At 38.8% G+C, this 27,355-nt stretch overlaps 1 protein-coding gene across 6 annotated transcripts in view; it reads right to left on the bottom strand.

Annotated features, from left to right (window-relative positions):
• Nucleotides 1-25,559, bottom strand: part of MELK (maternal embryonic leucine zipper kinase) — an 89,713-nt gene extending 64,154 nt beyond the window's left edge. For 3 of the 6 annotated variants that reach the window (XM_087419454.1, XM_087419457.1, XM_087419459.1), the window contains exons 1-7: nt 25,417-25,559; nt 24,894-25,040; nt 18,520-18,614; nt 12,263-12,348; nt 9,850-9,966; nt 5,893-6,036; nt 60-128 (exon numbers count right to left, since the gene is read on the bottom strand). In XM_087419454.1, coding sequence (XP_087275580.1) covers nt 60-128; nt 5,893-6,036; nt 9,850-9,966; nt 12,263-12,348; nt 18,520-18,577 — 474 coding nt within the window. In that variant the 5' untranslated portion in view covers nt 18,578-18,614; nt 24,894-25,040; nt 25,417-25,559. Of the gene's footprint in view, nt 1-59; nt 129-5,892; nt 6,037-9,849; nt 9,967-12,262; nt 12,349-18,519; nt 18,615-24,893; nt 25,380-25,416 lie in introns of those variants that run through there. The other 3 variants (XM_087419456.1, XM_087419458.1, XM_087419455.1) reach the window with 3 other exon arrangements.
• Between the last annotated feature and the right edge of the window lie 1,796 nt (nt 25,560-27,355).

Here is a 27,355-nt window from a genome sequence, read left to right as displayed (position 1 = left end):
TAACGCAATAAGAGGTGCATTTACAAAGGAAACAAGTGCACTTTTATTTCTGCACTTACCTTGGGTTTCGCACAGAGACCAAAGTCAATCAGCTTTAATTTATGATATTCATCAAACAACAAATTTTCCTGGGGAAAAAAGATATTTTCATAAGTGTATACTGCCTTCCTTATATTACATCCCACCTCTAGCCATTTCTAAAAACGATGTAAGGTTGTTTATATTAAATAGCCTGGGCACAACAGAGTGAAAATCATTTAAAAAGAATGAAATGATAAGAAGTGTAAAAGGGGAGAGAGGAGGAATGTTGATAACCATCCCGCTTCCCCTCAAGACATGTTAGCATAAACCATTTTCTCATTGGTGCTCTGAAGCTCAACTAAGCAAACACAGTGTGTGCCAAAGGCAAGTTTAAACCAAAAGAGTGAACTCAAATCAAAGGGTTGGGTATACACAGAGGGAAAAGGACAGTAACACTGCCCTATCTTGTCAGACCAATTCTAGGTGCCTGACCCTGGTACCAGTAACACTAAAATCCACGTTCACCATCATCCACATTAGTCAGAGCCTGCAGACGTAAGAGAATTCACATTTTATTCTGTCCTTGAAGAGTCTGTCAATCCATTGGACTGCTCCTTTCTGAGGTGTAATGGAATTAAAATGAAAGGAAAATGGAGTTAAGAAAAGAGTATTTTTTTTTAAATTTTTTATTGCAGTAACATTGGTTTATAACATTGTAAAAATTTCAGGTGTACCTCATTGTACTTCTATTTCTGCATAGATTACATCATGTTCACCACCAAAATACTAATGACAACCCATCACCACACACATGTACCCAATTATCCCTTTCACCCTCCTCCCTCCCCCCTTCCCCTCTGGTAACCACCAATCCAATCTCTGTCCCTATGTGTTTGTTTATTGTTGTTATTATCTACTACTTAATGAAGGAAACCATACGGTATTTGACCTTCTCCCTCTGACTTATTTCACTTTGCATTATACCCTCAATGTCCATCCACGTTGTCACAAATGGCTGGATTTCATCATTTCTTATGGCTGAGTAGTATTCCATTGTGTATATATACCACATCTTCTTTATCCATTCGTCCCTTGATGGGCACTTAGGTTGCTTCCAAGTCTTGGCTATTGTGAATAACGCTGCAATGAACACAGGGGTGCATGTACCTTTACAAATTGGTGTTTTCAAGTTCTTTGGATAAATACCCAACAGTGGAATAGCTGGATCATATGGTAGTTCTATCCTTGATTTTTTGAGGAATCTCCATACTGTTTTCCATAGTGGCTGCACCAGTTTGCACTCCCACCAGCAGTGTATGAGAGTTCCCTTCTCTCCACATCCTCTCCAACACATGTTGTTTCCTGTCTTGTTAATTATAGCCATCCTGACGGGCGTGAGGTGATATCTCATTGTAGTTTTGATTTGCATTTCCCTGATAGTTAATGATTTTGAACATCTTTTCATGTGTCTGTTGGCCATCTGTATATCTTCTTTGGAGAAATGTCTGTTCAGGTCTTTTGCCCATTTTTTAATTGGGTTGGTAGTTTTTTTGTTGGTGAGAAGCATGAGTTCTTTATATATTTTGGAGATTAAGCCCTTATCAGAAGTATGGTTTGCAAATATCTTCTCCCAAGTGTTAGGTTGTCTTTTCGTTTTGTTGATGGTTTCCCTTGCTGTGCAGAAGCTTTTTAGTTTGATGTAGTCCCATTTGTTTATTTTTTCTATTGTTTCTCTTGCCCGGTCAGACGTGGTGTTTGAAAAGATGTTTCTAAGACTGATGTCGAAGAGCGTACTGCCTATGTTTTCTTCTAAAAGTTTCACAGTTTCAGGTCTCACATTCAAGTCTTTAATCCATTTAGAGTTAATTTTCGTGTATGGTGTAAGGTAAGGGTCTACTTTCATTTTTTTGCATATGGCTATCCAGTTTTCCCAACACCATTTGTTGAAGAGACTTTCTTTTCCCCATTGTATGTTCTTGGCTCCTTTGTCAAAGATTAGCTGTCCACAGATGTGTGGGTTTATTTCTGGGCTTTCGATTCTATTCCATTGATCTGTGTGTCTGTTTTTGTGCCAGTACCATGCTGTTTTGGTTACTATAGCTTTGTAGTATATTTTGAAATCAGGGAGTGTGATACCTCCAGCTTTGTTCTTTTTTCTCAGGATTCCTTTAGCTATTCGGGGTCTTTTGTTGTTCCATATAAATTTTAGGATTCTTTGTTCTATTTCTGTGAAAAAATGTTGTTGGAACTTTGATAGGGATTGCATTGAATCTATAGATGGCTTAGGAAGTATGGACATCTTAACTATGTTAATTCTTCCAATCCAAGAGCACGGAATATCTTTCCATTTCTTTGTGTCTTCTTCGATTTCTTTCAGAAATGTTTTATAGTTTTCAGTGTACAGATCTTTCACCTCTTTGGTTAAGTTTATTCCTAGGTATTTTATTCTTTTTGTTGCAATTGTAAATGGCATGGTATTCTTAATTTCTCTTTCTGCTACTTCGTTGTTAGTGTACAGAAATGCAACTGATTTTTGTATGTTGATTTTGTATCCTGCAACTTTACCATATTGGTTTATTACTTCTAAAAGTTTTCTGGTGGATTCTTTAGGGTTTTCTATATATAAAATCATGTCACCTGCAAATAGTGACAGTTTCACTTCTTCCTTTCCAATTTGGATCCCTTTTATTTCTTTCTCTTGCCTGATTGCTCTGGCTAGGACTTCCAGTACTATGTTAAATAGGAGTGGTGACAGTGGGCATCCTTGTCTGGTTCTTAGAGGGATAGCTTTCAGTTTTTCACCATTGAGGATGATATTAGCTGTGGGTTTCTCATATATGGTCTTTATTATGTTGAGGTACTTTCCTTCTATACCCATTTTATTCAGAGTTTTTATCATAAATGGATGCTGGATCTTGTCAAATGCTTTCTCTGCATCTATTGAGATGATCATGTGATTTTTGTTCTTCATTTTATTAATGTGGTGTATTACGTTGATTGATTTGCGAATGTTAAACCATCCCTGCATCCCTGGAATAAATCCCACTTGATCATGGTGTATAATCTTTTTAACGTATTGTTGTATGCGATTTGCTAGTATTTTGTTGAGGATTTTCACATCGATGTTCATCAGTGATATTGGCCTGCAATTTTCTTTTTGTGTTGTCCTTGTCTGGTTTTGGTATCAGGGTAATGTCAGCTTCAGAGAATGAGTTAGGAGCTTCCCCCTCCTCAATTTTTTGGAAGAGTTTGAGAAGGATAGGTATTAAGTCTTCTTTGAATGTTTGGTACAATTCACCAGGGAAGCCATCTGGTCCTGGACTTTTATTTTTGGGGAGGTTTGTGATTACTGTTTCGATCTCCTTACTGGTGATTGGTCTATTCAAATTCTCTACTTCTTCTTGATCCAGTTTTGGAAGGCTGTATGATTCTAAGAATTTATCCATTTCTTCCAGATTGTCGAATTGGTTGGCATATAGCTTTTCATAGTATTCTCTTATAATCTTTTGTATTTCTGAGGTGTCTGTTGTAACCTCTCCTCTTTCATTTCTGATTTTACTTATTTGTGCCTTCTCTCTTTTTTTCTTGGTGAGTCTAGCTAAAGGTTTGTCAATTTTGTTGATCTTTTCAAAGAACCAGCTCTTGGTTTTATTAATTTTTTCTATTGTTTTTTTGGTCTCTATTTCATTTATTTCTGCTCTGATTTTTATTATTTCCCTTCTTCTACTGATTTTGGGCTTTGTTTGTTCTTCTTTTTCCAGTTACTTTAGGTGCATTGTTAGATTGTTTATTTGAGATTTTTCTTGTTTGTTGAGATAGGCCTGTATCGCTATAAACTTCCCTCTTAGAACCGCTTTTGCTGTATCCCATAAATTCTGGCATGTCGTATTTTCATTTTCATTTGTCTCCAGGTATTTTTTGATTTCTTCTTTGATTTCTTCATTAACCCAGTCATTGTTCAGTAGCATTTTGTTTAATCTCCACGTATTTGTGGCTATTCTGATTTTCTTCCTATAGTTGATTTCTAGTTTCATACCGTTGTGGTCAGAAAAGATGCTTGATATTATTTCAATCTTCTTAAATTTATGGAGACTTGTTTTGTGGCCTAATATGTGATCAATCCTGGAGAATGTTCCATGTGCATTTGAAAAGAACGTGTATTCTTTGGTTTTTGGATGGAACGCTCTCTATATATCTACTAGGTCCATCTGTTCTAGTGTGTCGTTTAAGGCCAATGTTTCCTTATTGATCTTCTGTTTGGATGATCTATCCGTTGGTGTAAGTGGAGTGTTAAAGTCCCCTACTATTATTGTGTTACTGTCTATTTCTGTTTTTATGTCTGTTAATAATTGCTTTATATATTTAGGTGCACCTACATTGGGTGCGTAGATATTTACAAGTGTTGTATCCTCTTGTTGGATTGTTCCCTTGATCATTATGTAATGCCCTTCTTTGTCTCTTCTTACAGTTTTTGTTTTAAAGTCTATTTTGTCTGATATGAGTACTGCTACCCCAGCTTTCTTTTCATTGCCATTTGCGTGGAGTATCTTTTTCCATCCCTTCACTTTCAGTTTGTGATTGTCTTTAGGTCTGAAGTGTGTCTCTTGTATGCAGCATATATATGGGTCTTGTTTTTTTATCCAGTCAGCCACCCTATGCCTTTTAATTGGAGCATTTAGTCCATTGACGTTTAAAGTAGCTATTGATAAGTATGTACTTACTGCCATTTTTTAACTTTTTTTTTTTCCTCAGTGTTTTAGTAGTCCTTCTCTGTTCCTTTCTTCTTCTATACAGAATTGATGGTCACTTTAGTTTGACCTCTGTATGAAAGCTGTACTCTTTAACTCCCCTCCTCCCTCCTTTTATGTTTTTGATATCATATCTAACCTCTTTTTTGTGCATTTGTATCCATTACATTCTAATCATGGAAATAGATAATTTTTCCTATTTGTGATCTTCTCTTTTCCCCTTAAATCAGTCCCTTTAACATTTCTTGTAGCACTGGTTTCTTGGTGACAAACTCCTTTAATTTTTGCTTATCTGGGAAAATTTTGATCTCTCCTTCCATTTTGAATGATCACCTTGCTGGGTAGAGTATTCTTGGCTGTAAGTTTTTTCCTTTTAGCACTTTAAATATATCGTGCCATTCTCTTCTAGCCTGTAAGGTTTCTGCTGAGAAGTCAGCTGATAGCCTTATGGGGTTTCCTTTGTATGTAACTTGACATTCTCTGGCAGCTTTTAGGATTCTCTCTTTGTCTTTAATTCTGGACATTTTGATTATGATGTGTCTTGGTGTGCGCCTCTTTGGGTTTATCTTGTTTGGGGCTCTCTGTGCTTCCTGTACCTGGATGTCTGTTTCCTTCCTTAGGTTAGGGAAGTTTTCATCTATTATTTCTTGAAATAGATTCTCTGCCCCCTTGTCTCTCTCTTCTCCTTCCAAGACACCTATAACACGGATGTTAGTGCGCTTGATGTTGTCCCAGAGGTCCCTTAGACTGTCCTCACTCTTTTTAATTCTTAAGAGTATTGAATGGAAACACTCAATGACAATATTCTTGAAGAAAATACTCAAAACTCTTCTTTCCTAGAGATCAAATCCTGAGGTTTATAGGCCACAGCTGATTACAAGGACACTTATAATATCACACATAATTGGTAGATGAATAGAATGCCAATAAGTTCATCCAGAGAAGCCCACCAGAAGTCAAAAGTAAAGGAGGAAAAAAAAAGTGATACATGATGAGTGGAACAAAGAAAAAGAAGCAAAGCCAAGACAGATTCTAAACAGAAAGAACATTTAGAAACTTAGTGAAAACAGGTAAATGAGGTTGAACTCTGGGGTGAGCATCTAACTGTGATGCAGTCACTTACTGGTTTGAGGTCCCTGTGAGCATAGCCCTGGCTGTGTACGTAAGCAACCGCAGCCACTATCTGCCGGAAGACGACTCGGGTCTCCTCCTCCGACAGGCGATCCTGGGAGATGATGTAGTCAAACAGCTCTCCTCCAGGGCAGTACTTCAACAGCAACACAGCCACACAGATAGTGTCACTACTTACAGAACTCACTTCCGAGGAGTGTAAAACAAAACATTATACTTAACTCAGCGATATTATTAATTCCACTTACAGGCAAGGGAACTGAGTGAGGCATGTTCAGAAATACACTCTCAGGATCCAATAAGGCAACAGTGATTCCGGGAAAGAGAACAACAGCTCTTGGTCTCAAGCAGTTTTATTACCAGTAGGTAGAAGTACAACCAACTACCACCGTGATTTTTAAGCTCATTCAGGATTTTATATTTTATAGCAAAGCACTAAAACCCCTTCTCATCCTAATGCACTCACATTTAGTGTAGTTACCTGACACAAAAAACCCAGCAGCATTATTGCTCCTTCATCCTGAAGACCAGTGATTTTCAGTCTGTACCAGAAGGAGCCCGGTTCTACAGAGGATCCTTGGAGGCTGCAGGAGAATGGAGGCCAGAGTGCGAAGCCCGAGGCTCTCCATCCCTTCTTCTCCAGAGCAGCTCCACCTTTCCGTAAACGGGGGTTTCCATTTAAGATTTCGTTTCATTTTAGCAATATCAATTATATTTATATGTGTATATGGCATTTGACCTCATAGTTCCACACTGAGGAACTGTTCCTACAGACACTCTCATATCAAAAGCAACGCACGTTCAAGGTCATTCACCGCAGCAGCATTGTTTGCCGGAGCAAAAAGACAGGAAACAACCCAAATGCTCACATATATAAATTATGACACAGCCGTAAAATGGAATTCTATGCAGCCATAAAAAAAGAGGAAGCTCTTTATGAACTGATATAAAACAATACCCAGTATTAAGTGAAAAAAGCAAGATGTAAAGGAGCATAGGTTGATACGGTGACTTGCAAAAGCATTAAGCTGAACAGAAGAGGCTAAAAACAAAAGAATACTGACTGTATGATTCTATTTACATCAAGTACAGTGGAACAGTTTACATCCACTGTAAACTGATATAGAACAGTTAAAACTAACCTATGGTGACAGAAATCAGACCAGGGCTGAGAAAGGCAGTGGGTGGGTGGTGTTACAGGGATTAACTTCAAAAGGTCAGGAGAAAACTTCCTGGGGTGCTGGAAATGTTTTACACCTCGACTGGGGTGGGAAGTACGTGGGTGCACACCTTTGTCAAACTGTATATACCCAATGTGTGCATTTTATCATATGTAAATTACACCTCAATCGTCAATTTTTTAAATGCTATCCAATAAGATTCACATAAAGAAAACAGGCTACTTTATATTTTCAAATAAAGAAATATAAAATAAAGAGAACAAAAACATCTAAAGTCTCTATGAATGCACCTAGATGGTCTCCAAGCTAAAATGTTAAGCGGGGAAAAAAAAAACCAAAGTATAGAATAATATTATAATATGTGACAATTTGTGTGACAGAAAACAACAAACTACACATACATATTTATATTATTTGTATATATAAAAAACACATACAGCAGCTGGCCCAGTGGCATAGTGGTTAAGTTTGCATGCTCTGCTTTGGCAGCCTGGGGTTTGTGGGTTCAGATCCCAGGCGTGGACTTATGCACTGCTTATCAAGCCATACTATGGCAGGCGTCCCACATATAAAGTAGAGGAACATGTTAGCCCTGGGCCAATCTTCCTTAGCAAAAAGAGGAGGACTGGCAACAGATGTTAGCTCAGGGCTAATCTTCTTCACACACACACAAAAAAAACCACATACATACATGCGTGTATGTAAACACATGCATATATACATATAAAATATATGCAGGTATTTGTAAATACATGGCACATCTATAGGAAACACAAGAGAAGTAAGTGACTGACTCAGGAGAAGGGAACTGGATGACTGGAATAACGGGAGAGAGAACATCACTTTTTATTTATTTATTTATTTATTTTATAATTTTATTTATTTATTTATTTTTCCCCCAAAGCCCCAGTAGATAGTTGTATGTCATAGCTGCACACCCTTCTAGTTGCTGTGAGAACATCACTTTTTAATACATACTCTTGTAATTTTTAAATTTTGTCCTAAGTTCATGGTTTTTTGTTGTTTTGTTTTAAGAATTTAATTTGGACAGAGACTAACCTAAAAAAAAGGTTTTAAAATCACCACTGTAGACCACGTGGGCGTATCTACAACATAATAAAGAGAAAATGGTTCTAGGTCCAAAACTTTCAGCATTATGAATTTTAAAATGTGCTAATCTGTGAAAATGATGTGCAGTTAGAAATTATTTGGTATATACACAATGGAACTCAGCCATGAGAAACAATGAAATCCAGCCATTTGTGACAACATGGAAAGACTTTGAGGGTATCATGCTAAGTGAAATGAGTCAGAGGAAGGTCAAATACCATATTATCTCACTCATAAGCAGAAGATAAAAACAACAACAAACAAACATATAGAGACAGAGATTGGATTGGTGGTTACTAGAGGGGAAGGAGGGAGGGAGGAAGGCGAAAGGGATGATTAGACACGTGTGTGGTGATGGATTGTAATCAGTCTTTGGGTGGTGAACATGACGTAATCTATGCAGAAACAGAAGTATAATGATGTACACTTGAAATTTATACAATGTTATAAACCAATGTTACTGCAATAAAAAAAAAAAATTATTTGGATGAGACCAAGGAAAACGAAACAAGAGATGAAGGATGCAAGTTCTAAAGACTTCACTTTCTAAGCCAAAAAGGGCAGGTTAAAACTTGAAAGAGTTTGGTTGGCATAACACATACACTGAAGGCTAACTATAGGCTGTGGGTGGAACTGAGTCCCCCAAAAAGATATGTTCCAGTCCTAACACCCAGTACCAGTGAACATGACTCTATTTGTAAATCAGGTCTTTGTAGATTAGTGTGGGCCCTAATCCAATGACTTGTGTCCTTATATGAAGAGGGAAATTTGGACAAAGACACAGACACACAGAGAAGAAAACATCATTTGAAGACAGAGGCAGAGACTGGAGTGGTGCGTCTATAAACGAAGGAACACCAAGGATTGCCAGAAACCCCCAGAAACTAGGAAAGGGGCATGAACAGATTCTGTAGAAGGAACCAACCTGCTCACACCTTGAATTCAGGCTCCTCCAGAATGGTGTGACAATAAATTTCTGTTGTTTTAAGCCACCAAGTTTGTGGCAATTTGTTATGACAGCCCTAGACTAATACCCCATCTAAAACCAAAATAGATTCTTCCCTCTAGGAACAAATTCTAACATATGTTATCCACTAAACTACACCACCCCATTAGGAGTGTATTAGAAAGAGAATGTTCACAGTGAATCTCCGGTTTATTATATATGTCTACTTGATCTAAATTGTTACAGACAGAACTCAAACAGGTAAGCTATTAAACATTTATTCTAATATTTCAGGTGAAACGTACTTCTCTCTTAACTGTTGATAAAGTGACTGCTATGTTTGTGTCCCCCCAAAATTTATATGTTAAAGTCCTAACCCCCAAAGATGACAGAATTAGGAGGTGGCGCCTTTGGGGAGTGATTAAGACATGAGGGCAGAAGGCTCGTAAATGGAATTAGTGCTCTTATAAAAGAGGCGCCAGAGAGATCTCTTGTCCCTTACACCACGTGAGGACACAGCCAGCTATGAACCAGGAAGAGGGCCCTCTCCTGACCATGCTGGTGACTTGATCTTGGACTTCCAGCCTCCAGAACTGTGAGAAATAAATTGCTGCTGTTCATAAGCTACCCAGTCTGTGGTGTTTGCTATAGCAGCCCAAGCAGACTAAGACAGTGACCAAATACTTTCAGGTCTCTGGAACATACTACTAACCTCAAGAACCATGAATATTTTGTCCGCTGTCTCTAGCACATGGTAGAGTTGACATATATGCTGATGTCTCAGGTTCTTCAATGCATCTATCTCCGTTTTGACGCGGGGCAAATCGCTCTGTGACAAAACATTACGTGGAGTGAGCAGTCAATCAATTTCGGAAATGTTCCAAGCACCAACATCAGCAGCTTCAATAGTGAGTAGAAAAGTGATCAACAGCCTCAAAACAAATTGTTCAACAATTCAAAAAAATATCATAACAAAACTTATTTTTATGTACATGAAAAAAGGCCTGAGGGTTTTATGAAAGACAAGTTTGACGTGGGTCAATAGTACAACATGCAGAAAAACTAAAAATCTCAGACTCCTGTAGAAGGTTAGCATTCCAAAAAAGGACAATGACAGGAACACTCCTCTGGGCACGCCTAGGCTACACTTTCTGTCTTAGCAGTGCTCCTAAGAAGTAAGCTGAACTAAAAATCAGTGAGTGTAGGTGAAAGGTCTGCCAGTATTCATTGTCTCAGTCTTCCAACTTTTCTAGGGGCTTGAAATTTTTTACATAAAAACTTGGAAAAAAATTAATTAAACAAAATAAAAAGTTGGTTGGTGGGAGGATAAGCCAAGATTAAAAAATTTTAAAGTCCATATTAAATACAGAAATCTAAATATCCATGAAGTAACAAGTAAAACTCGATCATAACAAGGGACTCACTCTAATAATCACTGGCTTAAGATCCAATTGTCTAGGACCATGCAACCAGATATCAGGTCTTGACCAAGAATCAATCGTAACTTTGACTATTCTGATGTGATAATCTTTTTAATTCTTTTTTGGGGGAGAGTGGGAATCTGATGACCACAACTCTGTAAGTTCAAAATATTATTAAAATCCTAGAAACTAAAGTAAGCATAGTAACATTAGAAAATAAAAAAACAAGTTCTGAAATAATGAATTAATGTCATAATACTGATGCGTTAGAATAAATTTTGAGTATCAGTGTGGTAACACATTTTGTAATTACAGTTCACATTTTGTTTGCTACTTAAGTGTTTGAAGTATTCAAGCGAATAAGTCATACTAAAGTTGTAACAAGTTTAAATTAATTAAGGAAATTAATCAAATTTGTAATCAAAGTTTAAATGCTCATGAGAAAATGGTTTTTAATGCCTTTTTATTAGTTAAATACAATATTGAGCACTGAAAAACAAAAATATTGAAAGAGAGCTTGAATTGTCAGTTGATTATTAAAAATAATTTCTAATATAGGGCACTGTGTGATTTAGGCATACATTTTTGAAGAAGGTCAAAGAATTGAGTGACATTTCTATAACAAACTCCTTACACTCCTTTTGACTTATTTATGTATGTAATCAGCACTTACATTCTTAAAAATAAAAAACAAGGTAACAATTGACATTAAACTCTGTCTCCTTCCAGCAACAAGGGAGACCAAAAGAGTCCAATGCGTCTAATTTAAAAAAGGATTTTCAGTAAATTATTTTTTATGTTTGATAATTATCAACATTATGAAATGTTTGTGTTGTTTTATTCAATGGTATACTACTAATAATTATAATGTTAATTCAATCCAGAAGGAAAAAAAATTTTTCTTCAGCACTTAAGAGATTTTTGGTTAGAGGAAAAGATCTTTTTAATTTTTTTCATTTATCTTTAAAAAAAGAAACAGCCACAGACACATACTGAGAGACTAGTGAATTCTCAGTGGGAAACCAGAACAAAGAAAAGCACAGACGCCAAACCACACGAGGGATGGTAGAAAGAACTAGGAAAAAAGAGAACTCAGGGTGACTTCGAACACTGGAAAGGGTATAAAAGGCCCAAAAAGACCATCAATGGAGACAAGTCTTCCCTAAAAAGAAAAAAGAAAAAACTGCATACATTACAGCTGAGGCCACAAATTGAAGGGGCTGCTATAGGAGATGAGGAGCAGCTCAACTCTGGAGGCATTCATGTAGAGGAAAAAAGAGGCTGATCAGGAAGAGGCTTTCATTCAACAACTTCTAAGGTCACCATGAATAAAATTCTGGGACATAAGATCGACCTACCTATCTAGCCTATAAAATAGAGTGACATTTAGTAAGTGTATCATGAGAGGATAAAGAAGGGAGATACTAATACCTAGAACACTTAGAAGACTATGAAACAACTGCAGAAAAAAGAGTCCTACAGACTTCAACTATGTGCCACTGCCCTGCATTAAAATCAAGGACAAAGTAACCCCTGCCCCCAGATTCCTTCTTAAAGCCATAAATCTATACATAACTGGCAATTAAAAAAAAAAGGCTATAGAAATACTATAATGAAAGAGCAGTAACTACAACACTAGAGCAAAGTTAGGTTTTAATTCACAATACTGATCTATAAATATTTAAAAAATAATTTTAAACTTACCCCTAGTGCATTTTTATCCATGATTTTTATAGCGACCATTTCTCCAGTGAGGATATGGCAGGCAAGTTTGACCTTTGCAAAACCACCTAAGTACAGGAAAATGTATTATGAAAAGATAAGTAAGACTAACCTAAGCATCATCATCCGAGTAAACTGAGGACTGAAACACAAATACCCTTCCACACACTTTTAAAAGGCTCCATCAATCCATGTTTTCCTAGAAGCTCTTTCTTCCCGTTGCTTGCAAAGTGTCAGCCATGACCCTAACTTCTCCTCATCCAATGTCTAGCTGAAGATATTTTTCTTTACCATGATAGCATATCTCTAATTTTGTAATGAAGAATTAGGAAAACAGAATTCACTCTAGAAATTTGCTTTATAATTAACATTGCTAGAACACAATATAAAGTTGCAGAGACAAAAAACAAATAATATGAAACTTCCATTCAGTTTTAAAACTGTGAAGATAAGCAATTATGTTTCAAAACTGAATCACAAGCTGAGTAAATATCTACACTTAGATCTCTAAAAGAAATCTCCAATTTACCATCACTAAAAAGAAGCTCCTGGTAGTCCCTCCCATGATCTTCTCCATCTCAGTAAGTGGAAACTTCATTTTCCCAGGTCCTCAGGCCAAAAACCCAGGAGTCACCCTTAGCCCTTCCCTTTTGTCTCACATCCCATATCCAACCCATCAACAAATCCCATTGGCTCTGTCTTCAAAATATATCATGGTTACCTTGGGGAAATGAGGCAGGTATTGATTGGAAATGTTCTACGTCCTGATTGGAGCAGGGAACATATGGATGTACATGTATGCAAAATTCCATCAAGATTAGCGCACTCTGAGCTTGTTCAAAGACATAATAGCTGAGAACTTCCCAAACTTGGGGAAGGAACTGGACTTACAAGTACATGAAGCCAATAGTATTCCTAATTACATCAATGCAAAAAGACCTTCTCCAAGGCATACAATAGTAAAACTGGCAAAAGTCAATGACAAAGAAAAAATATTAAGGGCAGCAAGGCAGAAGAAAATAAACTACAAAAGAACCTCTTTCAGGCTTTCAGCAGATTTCTCAGCAGAAGCCGTACAGGCTAGGAGAGAACGGAATAATATACTTAAAATACTGAAAGACAAAAACTTTACCCATCGATTCTCTATCCGGTGAAACTATCGTTCAGATAACGATGAAGAAGTAAAAGCTTTCCCAGATAAACAAAAGCTGAAGGAGTTCATCGCCACTAGACCTGCCTTACAAGAAACATTGAAAGGAGCCCTCCCATGTGAAAATAAAAAGCAAAGGTTTACAAAACCTTGAGCAAGGAGATAGACAGATAGAATCAGAAAATTGCAGCTCTATATCAGAATAGGTCAGTAAACAATTATAACATAAAAGACAAAGGGAAGGAAAGCAGAAAAAATACCTATAAACAATTCAATTTAGTCACAAACTCAAAACACAGAAAAGAACTATTTGTGACAACAATAACTCAGACAGGGGAAGAGGAAAGGGATGGAACCAGCTTAGGCTAATGGAGATAAGAGGCTATCAGAAAATCTCATCTACAAGATCTTTTATACAAACTCATGGTAACCACTAAACTATCTACTATCTCATCTATGAAGTCTTTTATACAAACTCATGGTAACCACTAAACAAAAAATCAGAGCAGAGCCACAAATTATAAATAAAGAGAAAACTGAGAAAACCATCACAAATAAACCACCAAATTGAAATGGCAGTCAGAAATACAGGGGAAGAGAAACAATGGAAATTTAGAACAACCAGAAAACAAGAGATAAAATGACAGTACTAAGCCTCATATGTCAATAATCACTCTAAATGCAAATGGATTGAAAGAAAGCAGGTGTTGCCATACTTAGATCAGACAAAGCAGACTTCAAGATAAAAAAGACAATGAGAGACAAAGAAGGGCAGTATATAATGGTAAAAGGGACATTCCACTAAGAGGACATAACACTTACGAATATATCTGCACCTAACACAAGAGCACCAAAGTTTATAAAGCAAGTATTAACTGACCTAAAGGGAGAAATTTGACAGCAACACAATAATAGCAGGGGACCTCAAAACCCCGCTTACAGCAATGGATAGATCATCCAGACAGAAAGTCAACAAGGAAACAGTAGCCTTAAATGAAACACTAGACAGAGGGACTTAATAGGTATATGTAGAACATTCCATCCAAAAACAGCAGAATACACATTCTTCTCAAATGCACATGGAACATTCTCAAAGATAGATCAGATGCTGGGAAACAAGGCAAGCCTCAATAAACCTAACAAGATTGAAATCATATCAAGGATCTTTTCCAACAACAATGTTATAAAAACTAGAAATGGACTACAAGAAAAAGTCTGGAAAAGTCACAAATATGTGGAGACTAAACAACATGCTACTGAACAACCACTGGATCAATGAAGAAAACAAAGGAGAAATCAAAAAATACCTGGAGACAAATGAGAATGAAAACACAACATACCAACTCTTATGGGATGCAGCAAAAGCAATCCTAAGAGGGAAATTTATAGCAATACAGGCCCATCTCAATAAAGAAGAAAAACCTCAAATAAGTAACCTTAAACTACACCTAACAGAACTAGAAAAAGAAGAACAAACAAAGACCAAAGTCAGCAGAAGGAGGGAAACAATAAAACTTAGAGCAGAAATAAATGAAATTGAAACCAAAAAAATAGTAGAAAGGATCAATGAAACAAAGAGTTGGTTCTTTGAGAAGATAAACAAAATTGACTAACCCTAAGCCAGACTCACTGAGAAAAAAAGAGAAAAGTCTCAAATAAATAAACTTAGAAATAAAAGAGGAGAAATTAAAAGATACCACAAAAATACAAAGGATTATAAGAGAATATGAAAAACTATATGCCAACCAATTAGCCAATCTAGAAGAAATGGATAAATTCTTAGACTCATACAACCTCCCAAAACTGAATCAAGAAGAAATAGAGAATCTGAATAGACCAATAACAAGTAAAGAGATTGAAACAGTAATCAAAACCCTCCCAAAAAACAAAAGTCCAAGACTAGATGGCTTCTCTGGAGAATTCTACCAAACATTCAAAGAAGAGTTAATACCTATCCTTCTCAAACTATTCCAAAAACTTGAAAAGGAAGAGATGCATCCTAACTCATTCTACGAGGCCAACATCACCCTGATACCAAAAACCACACAAGAACAACACAAAGAAGGAAAACTACAGGCCAATATCAATGACAAACATAGATGCAAAAATCCTCAACAAAACATTGGCAAACCAAATACAGCAATATATTAAAAGGATTATATACCATGATCAAGTGGGATTTATACCAGGGACACAGGGATGGTTCAATATCCACAAATCAGTGTGATACACTACATTAACTAAACAAGGAATAAAAACCACATGATCATCTCAACAGACACAGAGAATGCATTTGACAACATCCAACATCCACTTATGATAAAAACTCTCAATAAAATGGGTATAGAAGGAAAGTACCTCAACATAATAATAAAGGTCATATATGACAAACCCATAGCCAACATCATACTCAATGGGGAAAAAGTGAAAGCCATCCCTCTGAGAACAGGAACAAGACAAGTGTGTTCATTCTTGCCACTCTTATTCAACATAGTACTAGAGGTTTTGGCCAGAGCAATTAGGCAAGAAAAATAAATAAAAGTTACCCAAATTGGAAAGGAAGAAGCAAAACTTTCGCTATTTGAGGATGACATGATTCTATATATAGAAAACCCTAAAGAATCCACAAGAAAGCTATTAGACATAATCAGCAACTACAGCAAAGTTGCAGGGTACAAAATCAACCTAAAAAAATTAGTTGCATTTCTATACACTAATAATGAACTAACAGAAAGAGAAGTCAAGAATATAATCCCATTTACAACGGTAACAAAAAGAATAAAATATCTAGGAATAAATTTAACCAAGGAGGTGAAAGACCTATACACTGAAAACTATCAGACATTACTGAAAGAAACTGAAGAAGATATAAAGAAACGGAAAGATATTCCATGCACATGGATAGGAAGAATAAATATAGTTAAAATGTCCATACTACCTAAAGCAATCTACAGATTCAATGCAATCCCAATCAGAATCCCAATGACATTCTTCATGGAAATACAACAAAGAATCCTAAAAGTTATGGAACAAGAAAAAAACCCCAAATAGCCAAAGAAATCCTGAGAAGAAAAGAACAAAGTTGGAGGCATCAGAATTTCTGACTTCAAAATATACTACAAAGCTATAGCAATCAAAACAGCATGGTACTGGAACAAAAACAGACACACAGATCAATGGAACAAAACTGAAAGCCCAGAAATAAAACCACATGTCTACAGACAGCTAATCTTCGACAAGGGACCCAAGAACATAAAACAGAGAAAGGAAAGTCTCTTCAATAAATGGTGCTGGGAAAATTGGACAGCCACATGCAAAAGAATGAAAGTAGACCATTATCTTTCACCATACACAAAAATTAACTCAAAGTAGATTAAAGACTTGAAGGTAAGACTTGAAACTACAAAACTCCTAGAAGAAAACATAGGCAGTACACTCTTTGACATCGATCTTAGCAGCATCTTTTCGAATACCATGTCTACCCAGGCAAGGGAAACAAAAGAAAAAATAAACAAATGGGACTACATCAGACTAAAAGCTTCTGAAAGGCAAAGGAAACCATGAATAAAATGAAAAGACTACCTACCAACTGGGAGAAAATATTTGCAAATCATATATCCGACAGGCGTTAATTTCCAAAATACATAAAGAACTCATGCAACTCAACAACAAAAAACCAAACAACTCAATCAAAAAATGGGCAGAAGATATGAACAGACATTTTTTCAAAGAAGATATACAGATGGCCAAGAGGCACACGAAAATTATTCAACATCACTAATTATTAGGGAAATGCAAATGAAAACTACAATGAGATATCACCTCACACCTGTCAGAATGGCTATAATTAACAACACAAGAAATAATAAGTGTTGGAGAGGATGTGGAGAAAAGGGAACCCTCATGCACTGCTGGTGGGAATGCAAACTGGTGCAGCCACTATAGAAAATGGTATGGAGATTTCTCAAAAAATTAAAAATAGAAATACCAGGTGATCCAGCTATTCAACTACTGTATTTATCCAAAGAACATGAAATCAACAATACAAAAAGATCTATGCACCCCTATGTTCATTGCAGCATTATTCACAATAGCCAAGATGTGGAAGAAACCCAAGTACCCATCAACTGACGAATGGATAAAGGAGATTTGGTATATATATATATATACATACACACAATGGAATACTACTCAGCCATAAAAAAGACAATATCATCCCATTTGCAACAACATGGATGGATCTTGACGGTGTTATATAAGCAAAATAAGCCAGACAGAGAAAGACAAACACTGTATGATTTTACTCACGCGTGGAAGATAAACAAACACATGGATAAAGAGAAAGATCGGTGGTTACCAGAGGGAAAGGGGGTTGGGAGGTGGGTAAAAGGGGAAATGGGGCACATGTGTATGGTAACAGATAAAAACTAGACTATTGGTAGTGAGCACAATGCAGTCCATACAGAAGGTGATAAATAATAATATACAGCTGAAATTACACAATGTTATAAACCTATATGACCTCAATAAAATAAAAAAATTATTAAAATGATATATTTTATGTTATATATATTTTACCACAATAAAAAAAAGTACAGAGAAAAAAACAATTAGTGCACTCTATATATTTTACTATGGGATATACCTCAAATAAATTAAAACACACACATATGTAGTATATAGAATGCCACCCATTCACTACCTTCACTACTATCGCTCTCATCCAAGTCACCATCATCTCCAGCATCACTGCCCCGAATTATCGCAGTAACCTCCTCACATCTCTCTGCTTCTGCCCTTGCCCTCCTCCACCCAATCTTTTCACAACCAAGCAGCCAGAGTGACCCTTAAAAACAAAGGTCAGTTCACTCCTTGGCTCAAAACCCTCCAGCGACTTTTATTCTAAATAAAATGACCTACAAGTCCTCTCCTACTACTCTCCTTTCTCTTGCTCCACTGTTTCTTACTAAAGTAGGTTAAGAATTTTAAAACTACCTAGGTTAGACTAAAAAGCTCATGACTGCCCAAATACACTCTACTCTCCAAGAGCTGATCTACCCTCTGCCTCCAAGAAAAAAATAACAATTACCTGTTCCAATAGTTTCATATAATTCATAGTATTTGAGAAGTTCATCATAATCTTTCATAGTCTCCTGGAAGCTTACTCAAAATTACAAAAAGAACCTGTAAAATAGAAATAGTACATGATCTAAAAAGGAACAATTATGAGATTATCTCTTCCGTTCTTGTAACTGCAAATATAAGTCAGTCTTTGGCATATAAATGATACCAGAAAAACTGACTAGCCATATGAAAAATACCTGGATTATTATCTCACAGCATATATAAAAATCAATTCCAGATCAAGTAAAGACTTAAATATGAAAGATAAACCTTTAAAACTTTTCATTTTGTCATGATTTCAGAATAGAAGACCTTTTAAATAGATGTAGAAAATGCTAATCATTACAAATTAACACAATAAACATCAAAATTAAGAACTTCTGCATGTCCAAAGACATCATTTAAAAAAAAGAAAACCATTAATGTGAGAAGATATTTGCAACACATATAACAATGGATTTCTATCCAGAAAATATAAACTCCAACACAACAATATAGAAAAAGACAGCCCAACAGAAAAATAAGGCAATGATATAAAAAGGTATTTCAAAAAGAAATACAAATGGCCAATAAAAACATGAAAAAATGCTCAACTTCATTAGTCATCAGGGAAATGCAAATTAAGACTCCAATGACATACAATTTTAAGATACATATAATGAGATATATATTTTATTATTATGCTTCACAATCTACGTGTCATATATACTCTTAGTATGTATCAAATAATATATAAAAATAGGTTGTAAAAAAGTCCTAGGTAGATCTTATTTCATTTTTGCCTTCCTGAGTTTTTAAATTACATAGAATCACAAAAAACCAGGAAGATGAGTAAGGCCCTGTTGTGTGCACAAATACACAAGGTCACACTCATACCAGCTTTCTCTTACTCATGGAGGATACACTCTCAGTTGACTTTAACTAGAGATTAGCAGTGTATCTGGCAGAACTGCTAATGCAATCAGACCATTAACCTTGAATTTTCTTTTATTCATCCATTTTTTCATACAGATGTGTTTCCTGAGCACCTATGATGTGCCTGACCTACACTTGGCACTAAGGGTATAACAGAGAAGAAAAGAAATGTAGTCTCTGCCTCACGGATTTTACTTTCCAGTAGAGAAGAAAAAAAGGCAAATTGACAATAAATTAAATAATTACAATTTGTAATAAATACTGGGCAAGAAATAAGCAATAGCAGTTAGAACAGGTCGCTGAGAAGCTAATATTTAAGTCAAGATCTAATTCAAAGAATGAGAAGTGAGAAAAGATTGCCTGCGAGCAATCAGACTGGGATATTCCTAGCAAAACCTGAACAATGTTTCCAACAGGACCTGGACATGACCATGGAAACAATGTTTCTATATAGGCTGTTAAAATGATACTGATCCTGGGGCCTGCCCCAGGGTGGGAGTGCTCCACTGCTGGCAGCCCTGGGTTCGGATCCCGGGCACTCACCGAGGCACCGCTTGTCAGGCCATGCTGTGGTGGCATCCCATATAAAGTAGAGAAAGATGGGCACGGATGTTAGCCCAGGGCCAGTCTTTCTCAGCAAAAAGAGGAGGATTGGTATGGATGTTAGCTCATGGTTGATCTTCCTCACAAAAAAAAATATATACATATTAAAAAAATAAATAGATGCACCGCTTGTCGGGCCATGCTGAGGCCGCGTCCCACATACAGCAACTAGCAGGATGTGCAGCTATGACATACAACTATCTACTGGGGCTTTGGGGAGAAAAAGGGAAAAAAAAAAAAAGGAGGAGGATTGGCAATAGATGTTAGCTCAGGGCCAGTCTTCCTCAGCAAAAAGAGGAGGATTGGCTTGGCTGTTAGCTCAGGGCTGATCTTCCTCACAAAAAAAAAAAAAAAAAAAACTTTAAATAAATAAATAAAATGATACTGATCCTTTATTTGACTGAATGGGGCTTCTCACAAATGAGATCCTCAGCCTCACCTCACTCCTCCCACCTCCTGCTTCCTAAGATACCCAAATGCTGAAATGCCCCGCTCCTTGACAGTATCCATCCCAAAACTGGTCCCTGCTTCCCTAATCGCTTCTTAAAATCACCCAGCACAAAGCCAAATTCTACAAGCCCCCTTTTTGTGTGTGTGTGTGTGTGTGTGTGTGTGTGTGAGGAAGATTAGCCCTAAGATAATATCTGTTGCCAATCTTCCTCTTTTTGCTGAGGAAGATTGGCCCTGGCTAACATCTGTGCCCATCTTCCTCTACTTTATATGGGACGCCACCACAGCATGGCTTGACAAGCAGCGCGTCGTCGGTCCACACTCGGGATCCAAACCTGCGAACCCCAGGCCGCCACAGCGGAACGCGTGCACTTAACCGTTATGCCAGCCCCTCTATAAACTCCTTCTGACTCACTCTTACTGAGACGCCCCAAGGTCCTAGGGAGTATGGTTTCTCTTGAAGCAGCAAGCTAGACACACCTAATGCTTTTTACTACAGATGTGTTCTTAGTGGTCTTCGCTTGGTAGGCATTAACAGGAGTTGTTAGCCCAAAAAGAAAGAGAAGAGCTTTCCAGAAAGAGGGAATTTAGGTGCAAAGATCCCAGAGGAAGAGAAGGTTGACATGTACTGAACCAAAACTGCTTTTAGAGGTACCAACAAATGGAAATGCAGATTTAGAACGGGGACAACTGTCCAGCCATATGGAAAAAAAGAACATTGGATCTCTATCTCACAAAAGCAACAACAGTTAGTGTCAAGACTTGAAAGTAAAAGACTAATCTTTAAAATGTACACCACTAAGACCTCACTCATACCAGACTTACACCAGGAGTGTTGTGAGGAAGAGGCAGAGAGAGAACAGTTAGAAAAGCAAGAATTAGAAGAATACAGTTTCATGGAAGCCAAGAAGGAAGAAAAAAGGAAAACTAGTAAAAGAAAGTTTCTGGGAAGCAGATCTCTAAATAGATGTTCTAAAAGTACTCACACATAGGTCAAATCCTAGGACACGAGGTAAGTGCTGCAAAGTGGAGCTTTCTTTACAAGCAGACCTGGGGTGAAAGCTCTCAGAACCTATACAGAAATGATTGCTCTAAGGGGCTTTTCTTCCCAGTGGCTGGTATGGAAGGACAGGACTTGGGATCTCAGCCCGGGGAAGAGATGCCCCCACACTCCTCCATAGCCAAGCAGGAATAAGAGGGGTCCAGGGAAGTGGAAGTCACTGAGTCCAACACAAGAATCTCCCCTATAGTCCAGCACAGCACACCAGAGCTCTGGAGTTCACAAAGAGGTTTGAGGCCAAGATCCAGCCAGGGAGGAAATCCTCCTTTGCCTGGCCTGTCCCCTGTGCACAAATCTCCCTTGGTGACCTAGCAGTGGACTAGCTATGGTAGCACGGGGTTCAGGATCCCGGGACCCCATTCTCTCTAACACTTGAGTATATGCACAGCCAACTGGGACTAGGGATGCAAAGTTCCACCTGGAAAGGGCAAAGCTTGTCAATCTTGATCACTGCCTCTTGGCAGTGGAGACCTGGTGCCAGTGCTCATTTCTAGAGCCAGACAGTCTCCCTTCTCCTTCACCAACAGGCAGAGCCCCAGCAAGCCCAATGAGGGCTCTGGGATCAGCGGCAGGCCAGCACCATGCCCACTACCTTTAAGTTCTCTGTTCTTCATCCTGTCCTCATCCAGAGCAGAGTGATTCACATGTAACAAAGCCTTAATAATGGTCACGCCTTTGGAAGACAGAGAGTATGAGTTCAACCTCAGGAGTGTGGTGGGTTTATAAAGGAAATGACAGAGTAACAGGGGAGGCCCTGACTACAGTGAGGATGGGTCATCTTCTTAAATTGAGGTGGAGAAAAAAATTGAGTGAAATTATCAAAAGCCCAAGAGCCACAAAGGATATTTTTTTTTTGAGGAAGATCAGCCCTGAGCTAACATACGTTGCCAATCCTCCTCTTTTTTTGCTGAGGAAGATTGGCCCTGGGCTAACATCTATGCCCATCTTCCTCTACTTTATATGGGACACCACCACAGCATGGCTTCATAAGCAGTGCATAGGTCTGCACCCGGGATCCGAACCCGCAAACCCCAGGCCACCAAAGCGGAGCACACAAACTTAACCGCTATGCCACCAGGCCGGCCCCCACAAAGAAATATTTTTTAAAATATCCCTTTAAAATGCCTAAAGCACTCTGATTTCATCAATCATTTTACTGGAAAATAAAAGGTAAATTATTATCAGCAAGTAAAATGCCTTTAAAAATTTATCAGTGAACAGAACCCTAGAGCAGAAGCTGTGGAAGCAAAAATATCAAAACTCAAGAAAAAAATCAGCTTTAAAAAATGGTTTTAGTCTTAATATCAAAGCTGAAATAGCAAGAAAGATAAAGATCATGAGCAAAAGACACTCTGACCCAACAACATCAGCCATTTCCCAGGAAGAGACGGCATTGGACAAACTTCATAAACAGGTTGAACTTCTAATCTAGCTGAACCTGCGTGAATGGGGTAGGCACGTGGAGGAAGCAGTCAGGGCCTGTGCTGAGGGAAAGCTGGTAGTATAAAATGAAACAGCTCTGCTTTCACTGGAAAGGCAAAAGTTACTCCAGGCAAGGAGACACCACAGAGGACATATTTACTCTCACTTGGCCCCCGAGGCACAGGAGTAGAAATCTCCTTAACAGCAGCACTGAATCACAAATCTCTTACAAGGCATTTGTCAGCGGGGCACATGTGGGAATGAAGGGAAACCACACCCCAAAAGACAGGAATCACAGGACTAAGAAATTTCAAAGCAGGCCATAATGGCAGTAAAGGTACAGAGGTCAGCGTGGGGCTAGGAAATCTTTGGGATCTTGACGAGGAAGAAGAGAAAGGGCAGGAGGCTGGAAATGGGGGAATGTCGGGCTACAAATCTGTTTGGACATTCGCCTGCTATAAAAGTAGGCTATCAGGTTCATTAGAGAGCGAAGCCCCAACTAATGCAGTACTGGGGTATTCACAACACAGGGGCTGAAGAGGAAACACAAAGAGACATTTCCAAGTTTAAAAACCATGAGATGGAAACAGATAAAGGGAAAGAAGTAGGCCTCGGGAAATACAAGAATCCTAACTGCCACCACTGCACATGTCTAAATTCCACACAAAGGTCTAGGCTATTTCAAACTGCCACCCTCAGAAAGAGAGAGCAGTTTGTATAATGTTGGGATTCACTTCCCCAGATGAGGGACGTAAGAGTATTATAGTTAACTTCTTGATAGATTTCTCCCAAATGAGCTTTGAACTTCCAGGTCATGACCTCTGGTCAAATAGCAGAGCTCAACCCAAGCATCTTCTCTTTTTCTTTCTGCCATTTTCTCTATCAACTCCCTTCCCTCAAATTACACCACGTCTTGAGTACACCAATGTGGGCCTATATTATATCTATTGAATCCAGGGAACATAGAATTTGCTACTGTGTAAGAAAACTGGTGCTTACATTGCAAACTGCTATAATGATAGCAGATTTTACCTGGTTTTTGAATTATGTGAATGTGAAGCTGGTTCTAAATATTCTTAAGTGCCCTGTTTATCCTGCAGAGTTTGGAAATATAGAACACAGGAAAAGACCTGTGATTGGAATAACCCAACTTGTAGCTGCTAAAGGAGGTATGTGATCAGTCAACAGGGAAGGCAGCCTCTCACCTGTGGATAACCAAGGAAACTAGACCCCAATCAGACACCTGGATGTCCCTCTGAGTATAACTAAATAACAGAAATGGGAGCTATACAATTGGGGTCTTGAACTTCTCTGAGGAAACAAGGAAGTGCCTAGATAATAAGAGGAAGTTTATCATTAAATTTTATAGGATAGCAACAAATTGGGGACATTTTCTTACTAACAGTATTATTTGGCTATGCTATTACCTGCTATGTAATACATTTACCTTATCTAGTGAGCTTTGAAAGACACTGATGCTGAGGAAATTTCAAATGAGAAGCAGAATACAGAATGGCTTATAATGTGGCCTTGTAATACATTTAATTAACATCCTGTCCTGTTCCCTTGCAGAGGCTTCCGGAAGCACCAACAAAGAGGCATTCCTTCCTAAAGGCATTAAGGGACTGATAATCTGCCCATCTCCTTGGCCCACAGTAGACACACAGGAAGGGCAGATCCACTGATGAAGGGAGCCTGTGAAGGTGCAGTAAGGGCTTTTCTGATTTCTCCCACACAACGCGGGAAACAGAAACCAAAATATGAACAAAATGTTAGGAACGCTGGCCTCCAAGCAAATCTCCAGGTACCTCTGACACCGCCCACCCCAGCCTTCCCTGGTTCCACTACCAAAGGGACACCAAAGGTGAAGCTCGGGGACAATTACTCACCCTAGAGCTAGAGGCCTGATTCTCCCTGTTCCCGCAGGTTTCCTGGAGGGCGCTGCTCGTTTCACTGCTGCAGCATTCGATGCATGTTCCCGTTCAGGGTGAGCCCCTAAACCACTCTGGGAAGAAGGGACAGGAAGGATGTGGACTCTGAAAAGACAGTGATAACACGTCTCCTTTTCTAGAGGACTGCCCCGGTAAACTGCGTTGTAGGAAGAGAAATAACTTCCATCCCTTCTTGGAACTTCTTCTGCGGAGACAAGGTCATGGAGACGCCGAGAGGGAATCCACTTCTATCCCAGCCTCCGTGGTGTCAGTCGCTCTGCCAGCACTCCTCATCGATAACCCTGAGCTGGGTACCCTCATCACTCCCCCTTACAGAGGAGAGAACCGGGGGTAGCAAGGGAACGAGCTCATGCAGGGAAGGGCTCGAAGGTGGGGCTCGGGTGAAATTCTCAGGCCCCTGTGACCAGGAGCAAGGGGGCCCGCCCCACCAGCCCCCGCGCCGCCCGAACCCAGCCCTCACCTGCGGCGGGCCCGAGGGGCGGAGGGCGGCGGGGCGGGCAGGACTGAGGCGCCGGCCTGCTGTCCGGGGCGAAGCAGCGAGCGCGGACGGCACCCGATACGCTTGCGGACGGCACCCGATACGCTTTCCGACGGCCGGCTCCGGCTGCTTCCGCCCGCCAAGGAATCAAACCTCCCGGGCCGGAAGGGGCGGGGCCAGCGCGCCGAGGGGCGGGGCCGAGGGGCGGGTCGCGCCGTCACCTGGGAGCGGGAAGGGCCGGGTGACTGCGGGGCTGCAGAGGGGTGACATAAGGGCTTGGTCCTCGAACTTGGTACGCCTCCGTTGGAGGGCATGAACATATTTTCCAGGTGGCGTGGACATGCGAAGTTTCCACATAACTCAACTTTCTTACGTTCTGTTTCCTGAAATTGATCTGCAGAGAAGTTGCTAGTAGTCACGGTTCTCATGTTCGTCCTCCCCTTGCTCAGTGGCCCTTCTCCCACCCAACAAAAGACAGTATACCTCTCTCCTCCTTAAATCTTAGCAAAATGTGTTGCCACAAGAAATAAAAAACCCCAGAGGCCAAAATGATTGTCCATTAGGTAACTCAGGGTACCATACACAGGAACCCAGCATCCTTAATAGAAGTTTTTCTAATTTATTTTACTGTTTGGTCATTATTTATGTAATTTGCGTCAGCTGTATGAATTACAATTATAATGATGATTCGATCTGGAAGAAAAAATTTAAAAATTATAGTCACAGGAGAGAAAAAATATTAAATATAAATTTATATGTGTATATTTTATATATTTATTTTTGCTGAGGAAGAGTCACCCTGAACTAACATCTGTGCCAATCTTCCCCTGTTTTTTAGTATGTGGGCCACCAGCACAGCATGGCTGCTCACAGAGCATGCCCGGGAACCAGACCCAGGCCACCAAAGCGAAGCTTGCTGAACTTAACTACTAGGCCACTAAGGCTGGCCCTATATATGTATATTTTAAACAGACTTTATAATTTTAGGGCAGTTTTAGGTTCACAGTAAATTTAAGGGGAAGGTACAGAGATTTTCCCTAAACGCTCTGCCCCCACACTTGCCCAGACTCTCCCATTATCAATATCCTCCACCAGAGTGGTACATCTGTTGTAACTGATGAACCTACAGTGACACATTATCACCCAAAGACCGTAGCTTACATTAGGGTTCCCTCTTGGGGTCGTACATGTTATGGGTTTGGACAAATGTACAATGACATGTATCTACCATCATAGTATTGTACAGTGTACTTTCACTGCCTTAAAATCCCTCTGCTCCACCTGCCCGTGAAGCTGTATGGTGTTATATATGTATTTTTATTGCAATGAAGTATGCTAGGGTGCTGGATAAAAGATTTTCAAGCAAAAAAAAAAAAAACTTTAAATTAAGATAACATTCTGTGGAATGGAAATATGAGTAAGGAAATAAAAGGGAAAATGAGTGAATGTTAAAAAAGAAGTTGTGTATTTTTGTTTGTGTATTTTTTTAATGGATGATGGTCGTATTAAATCACGCTGGTATTTCCAATCCATTGGTTATCTTTAAAGGAGTTATGTTATAGCTTTACTTTTGTATACTTAAAATAACTCATCTTTTTAAAAAAATTTTACAATAATCCCAAAATTACAACCTTTGTGACTATTCAAAATTATGATGAGAAAATTTAGATGTCTACTTAAAGTTTTGCAAAGTTATCTTGAGTGTACATATTCGAAAGTGTTTGACTATTGCTGAATTAAGGAGAGTAATTATGCCCCAGGAGGAAACAGCCCAGTGCAAGGAGGCAGGGCCCTGAGCTCTGGGGCCTGACCTGAAGGAACAGCCTGTGGACCTGTTTCCTCAAATGGACAAGAAAGAGATTGGCTATGATGCTGCTGCTCCCTGTTTCGTGAGTCACTAACTGGGTGGGTCAGGCCATTT

The sequence above is a fragment of the Ceratotherium simum genome, chromosome 29 (genome assembly GCF_057802395.1).
Source record: "Ceratotherium simum simum isolate JZ-2026a chromosome 29, ASM5780239v1, whole genome shotgun sequence".
In the NCBI taxonomy this organism is placed as follows: Eukaryota; Metazoa; Chordata; class Mammalia; order Perissodactyla; family Rhinocerotidae; genus Ceratotherium; species Ceratotherium simum.
The sequence above is the reverse complement of the archived record's forward strand: the minus strand, read 5'-3'. Positions and strand labels throughout refer to the sequence as shown.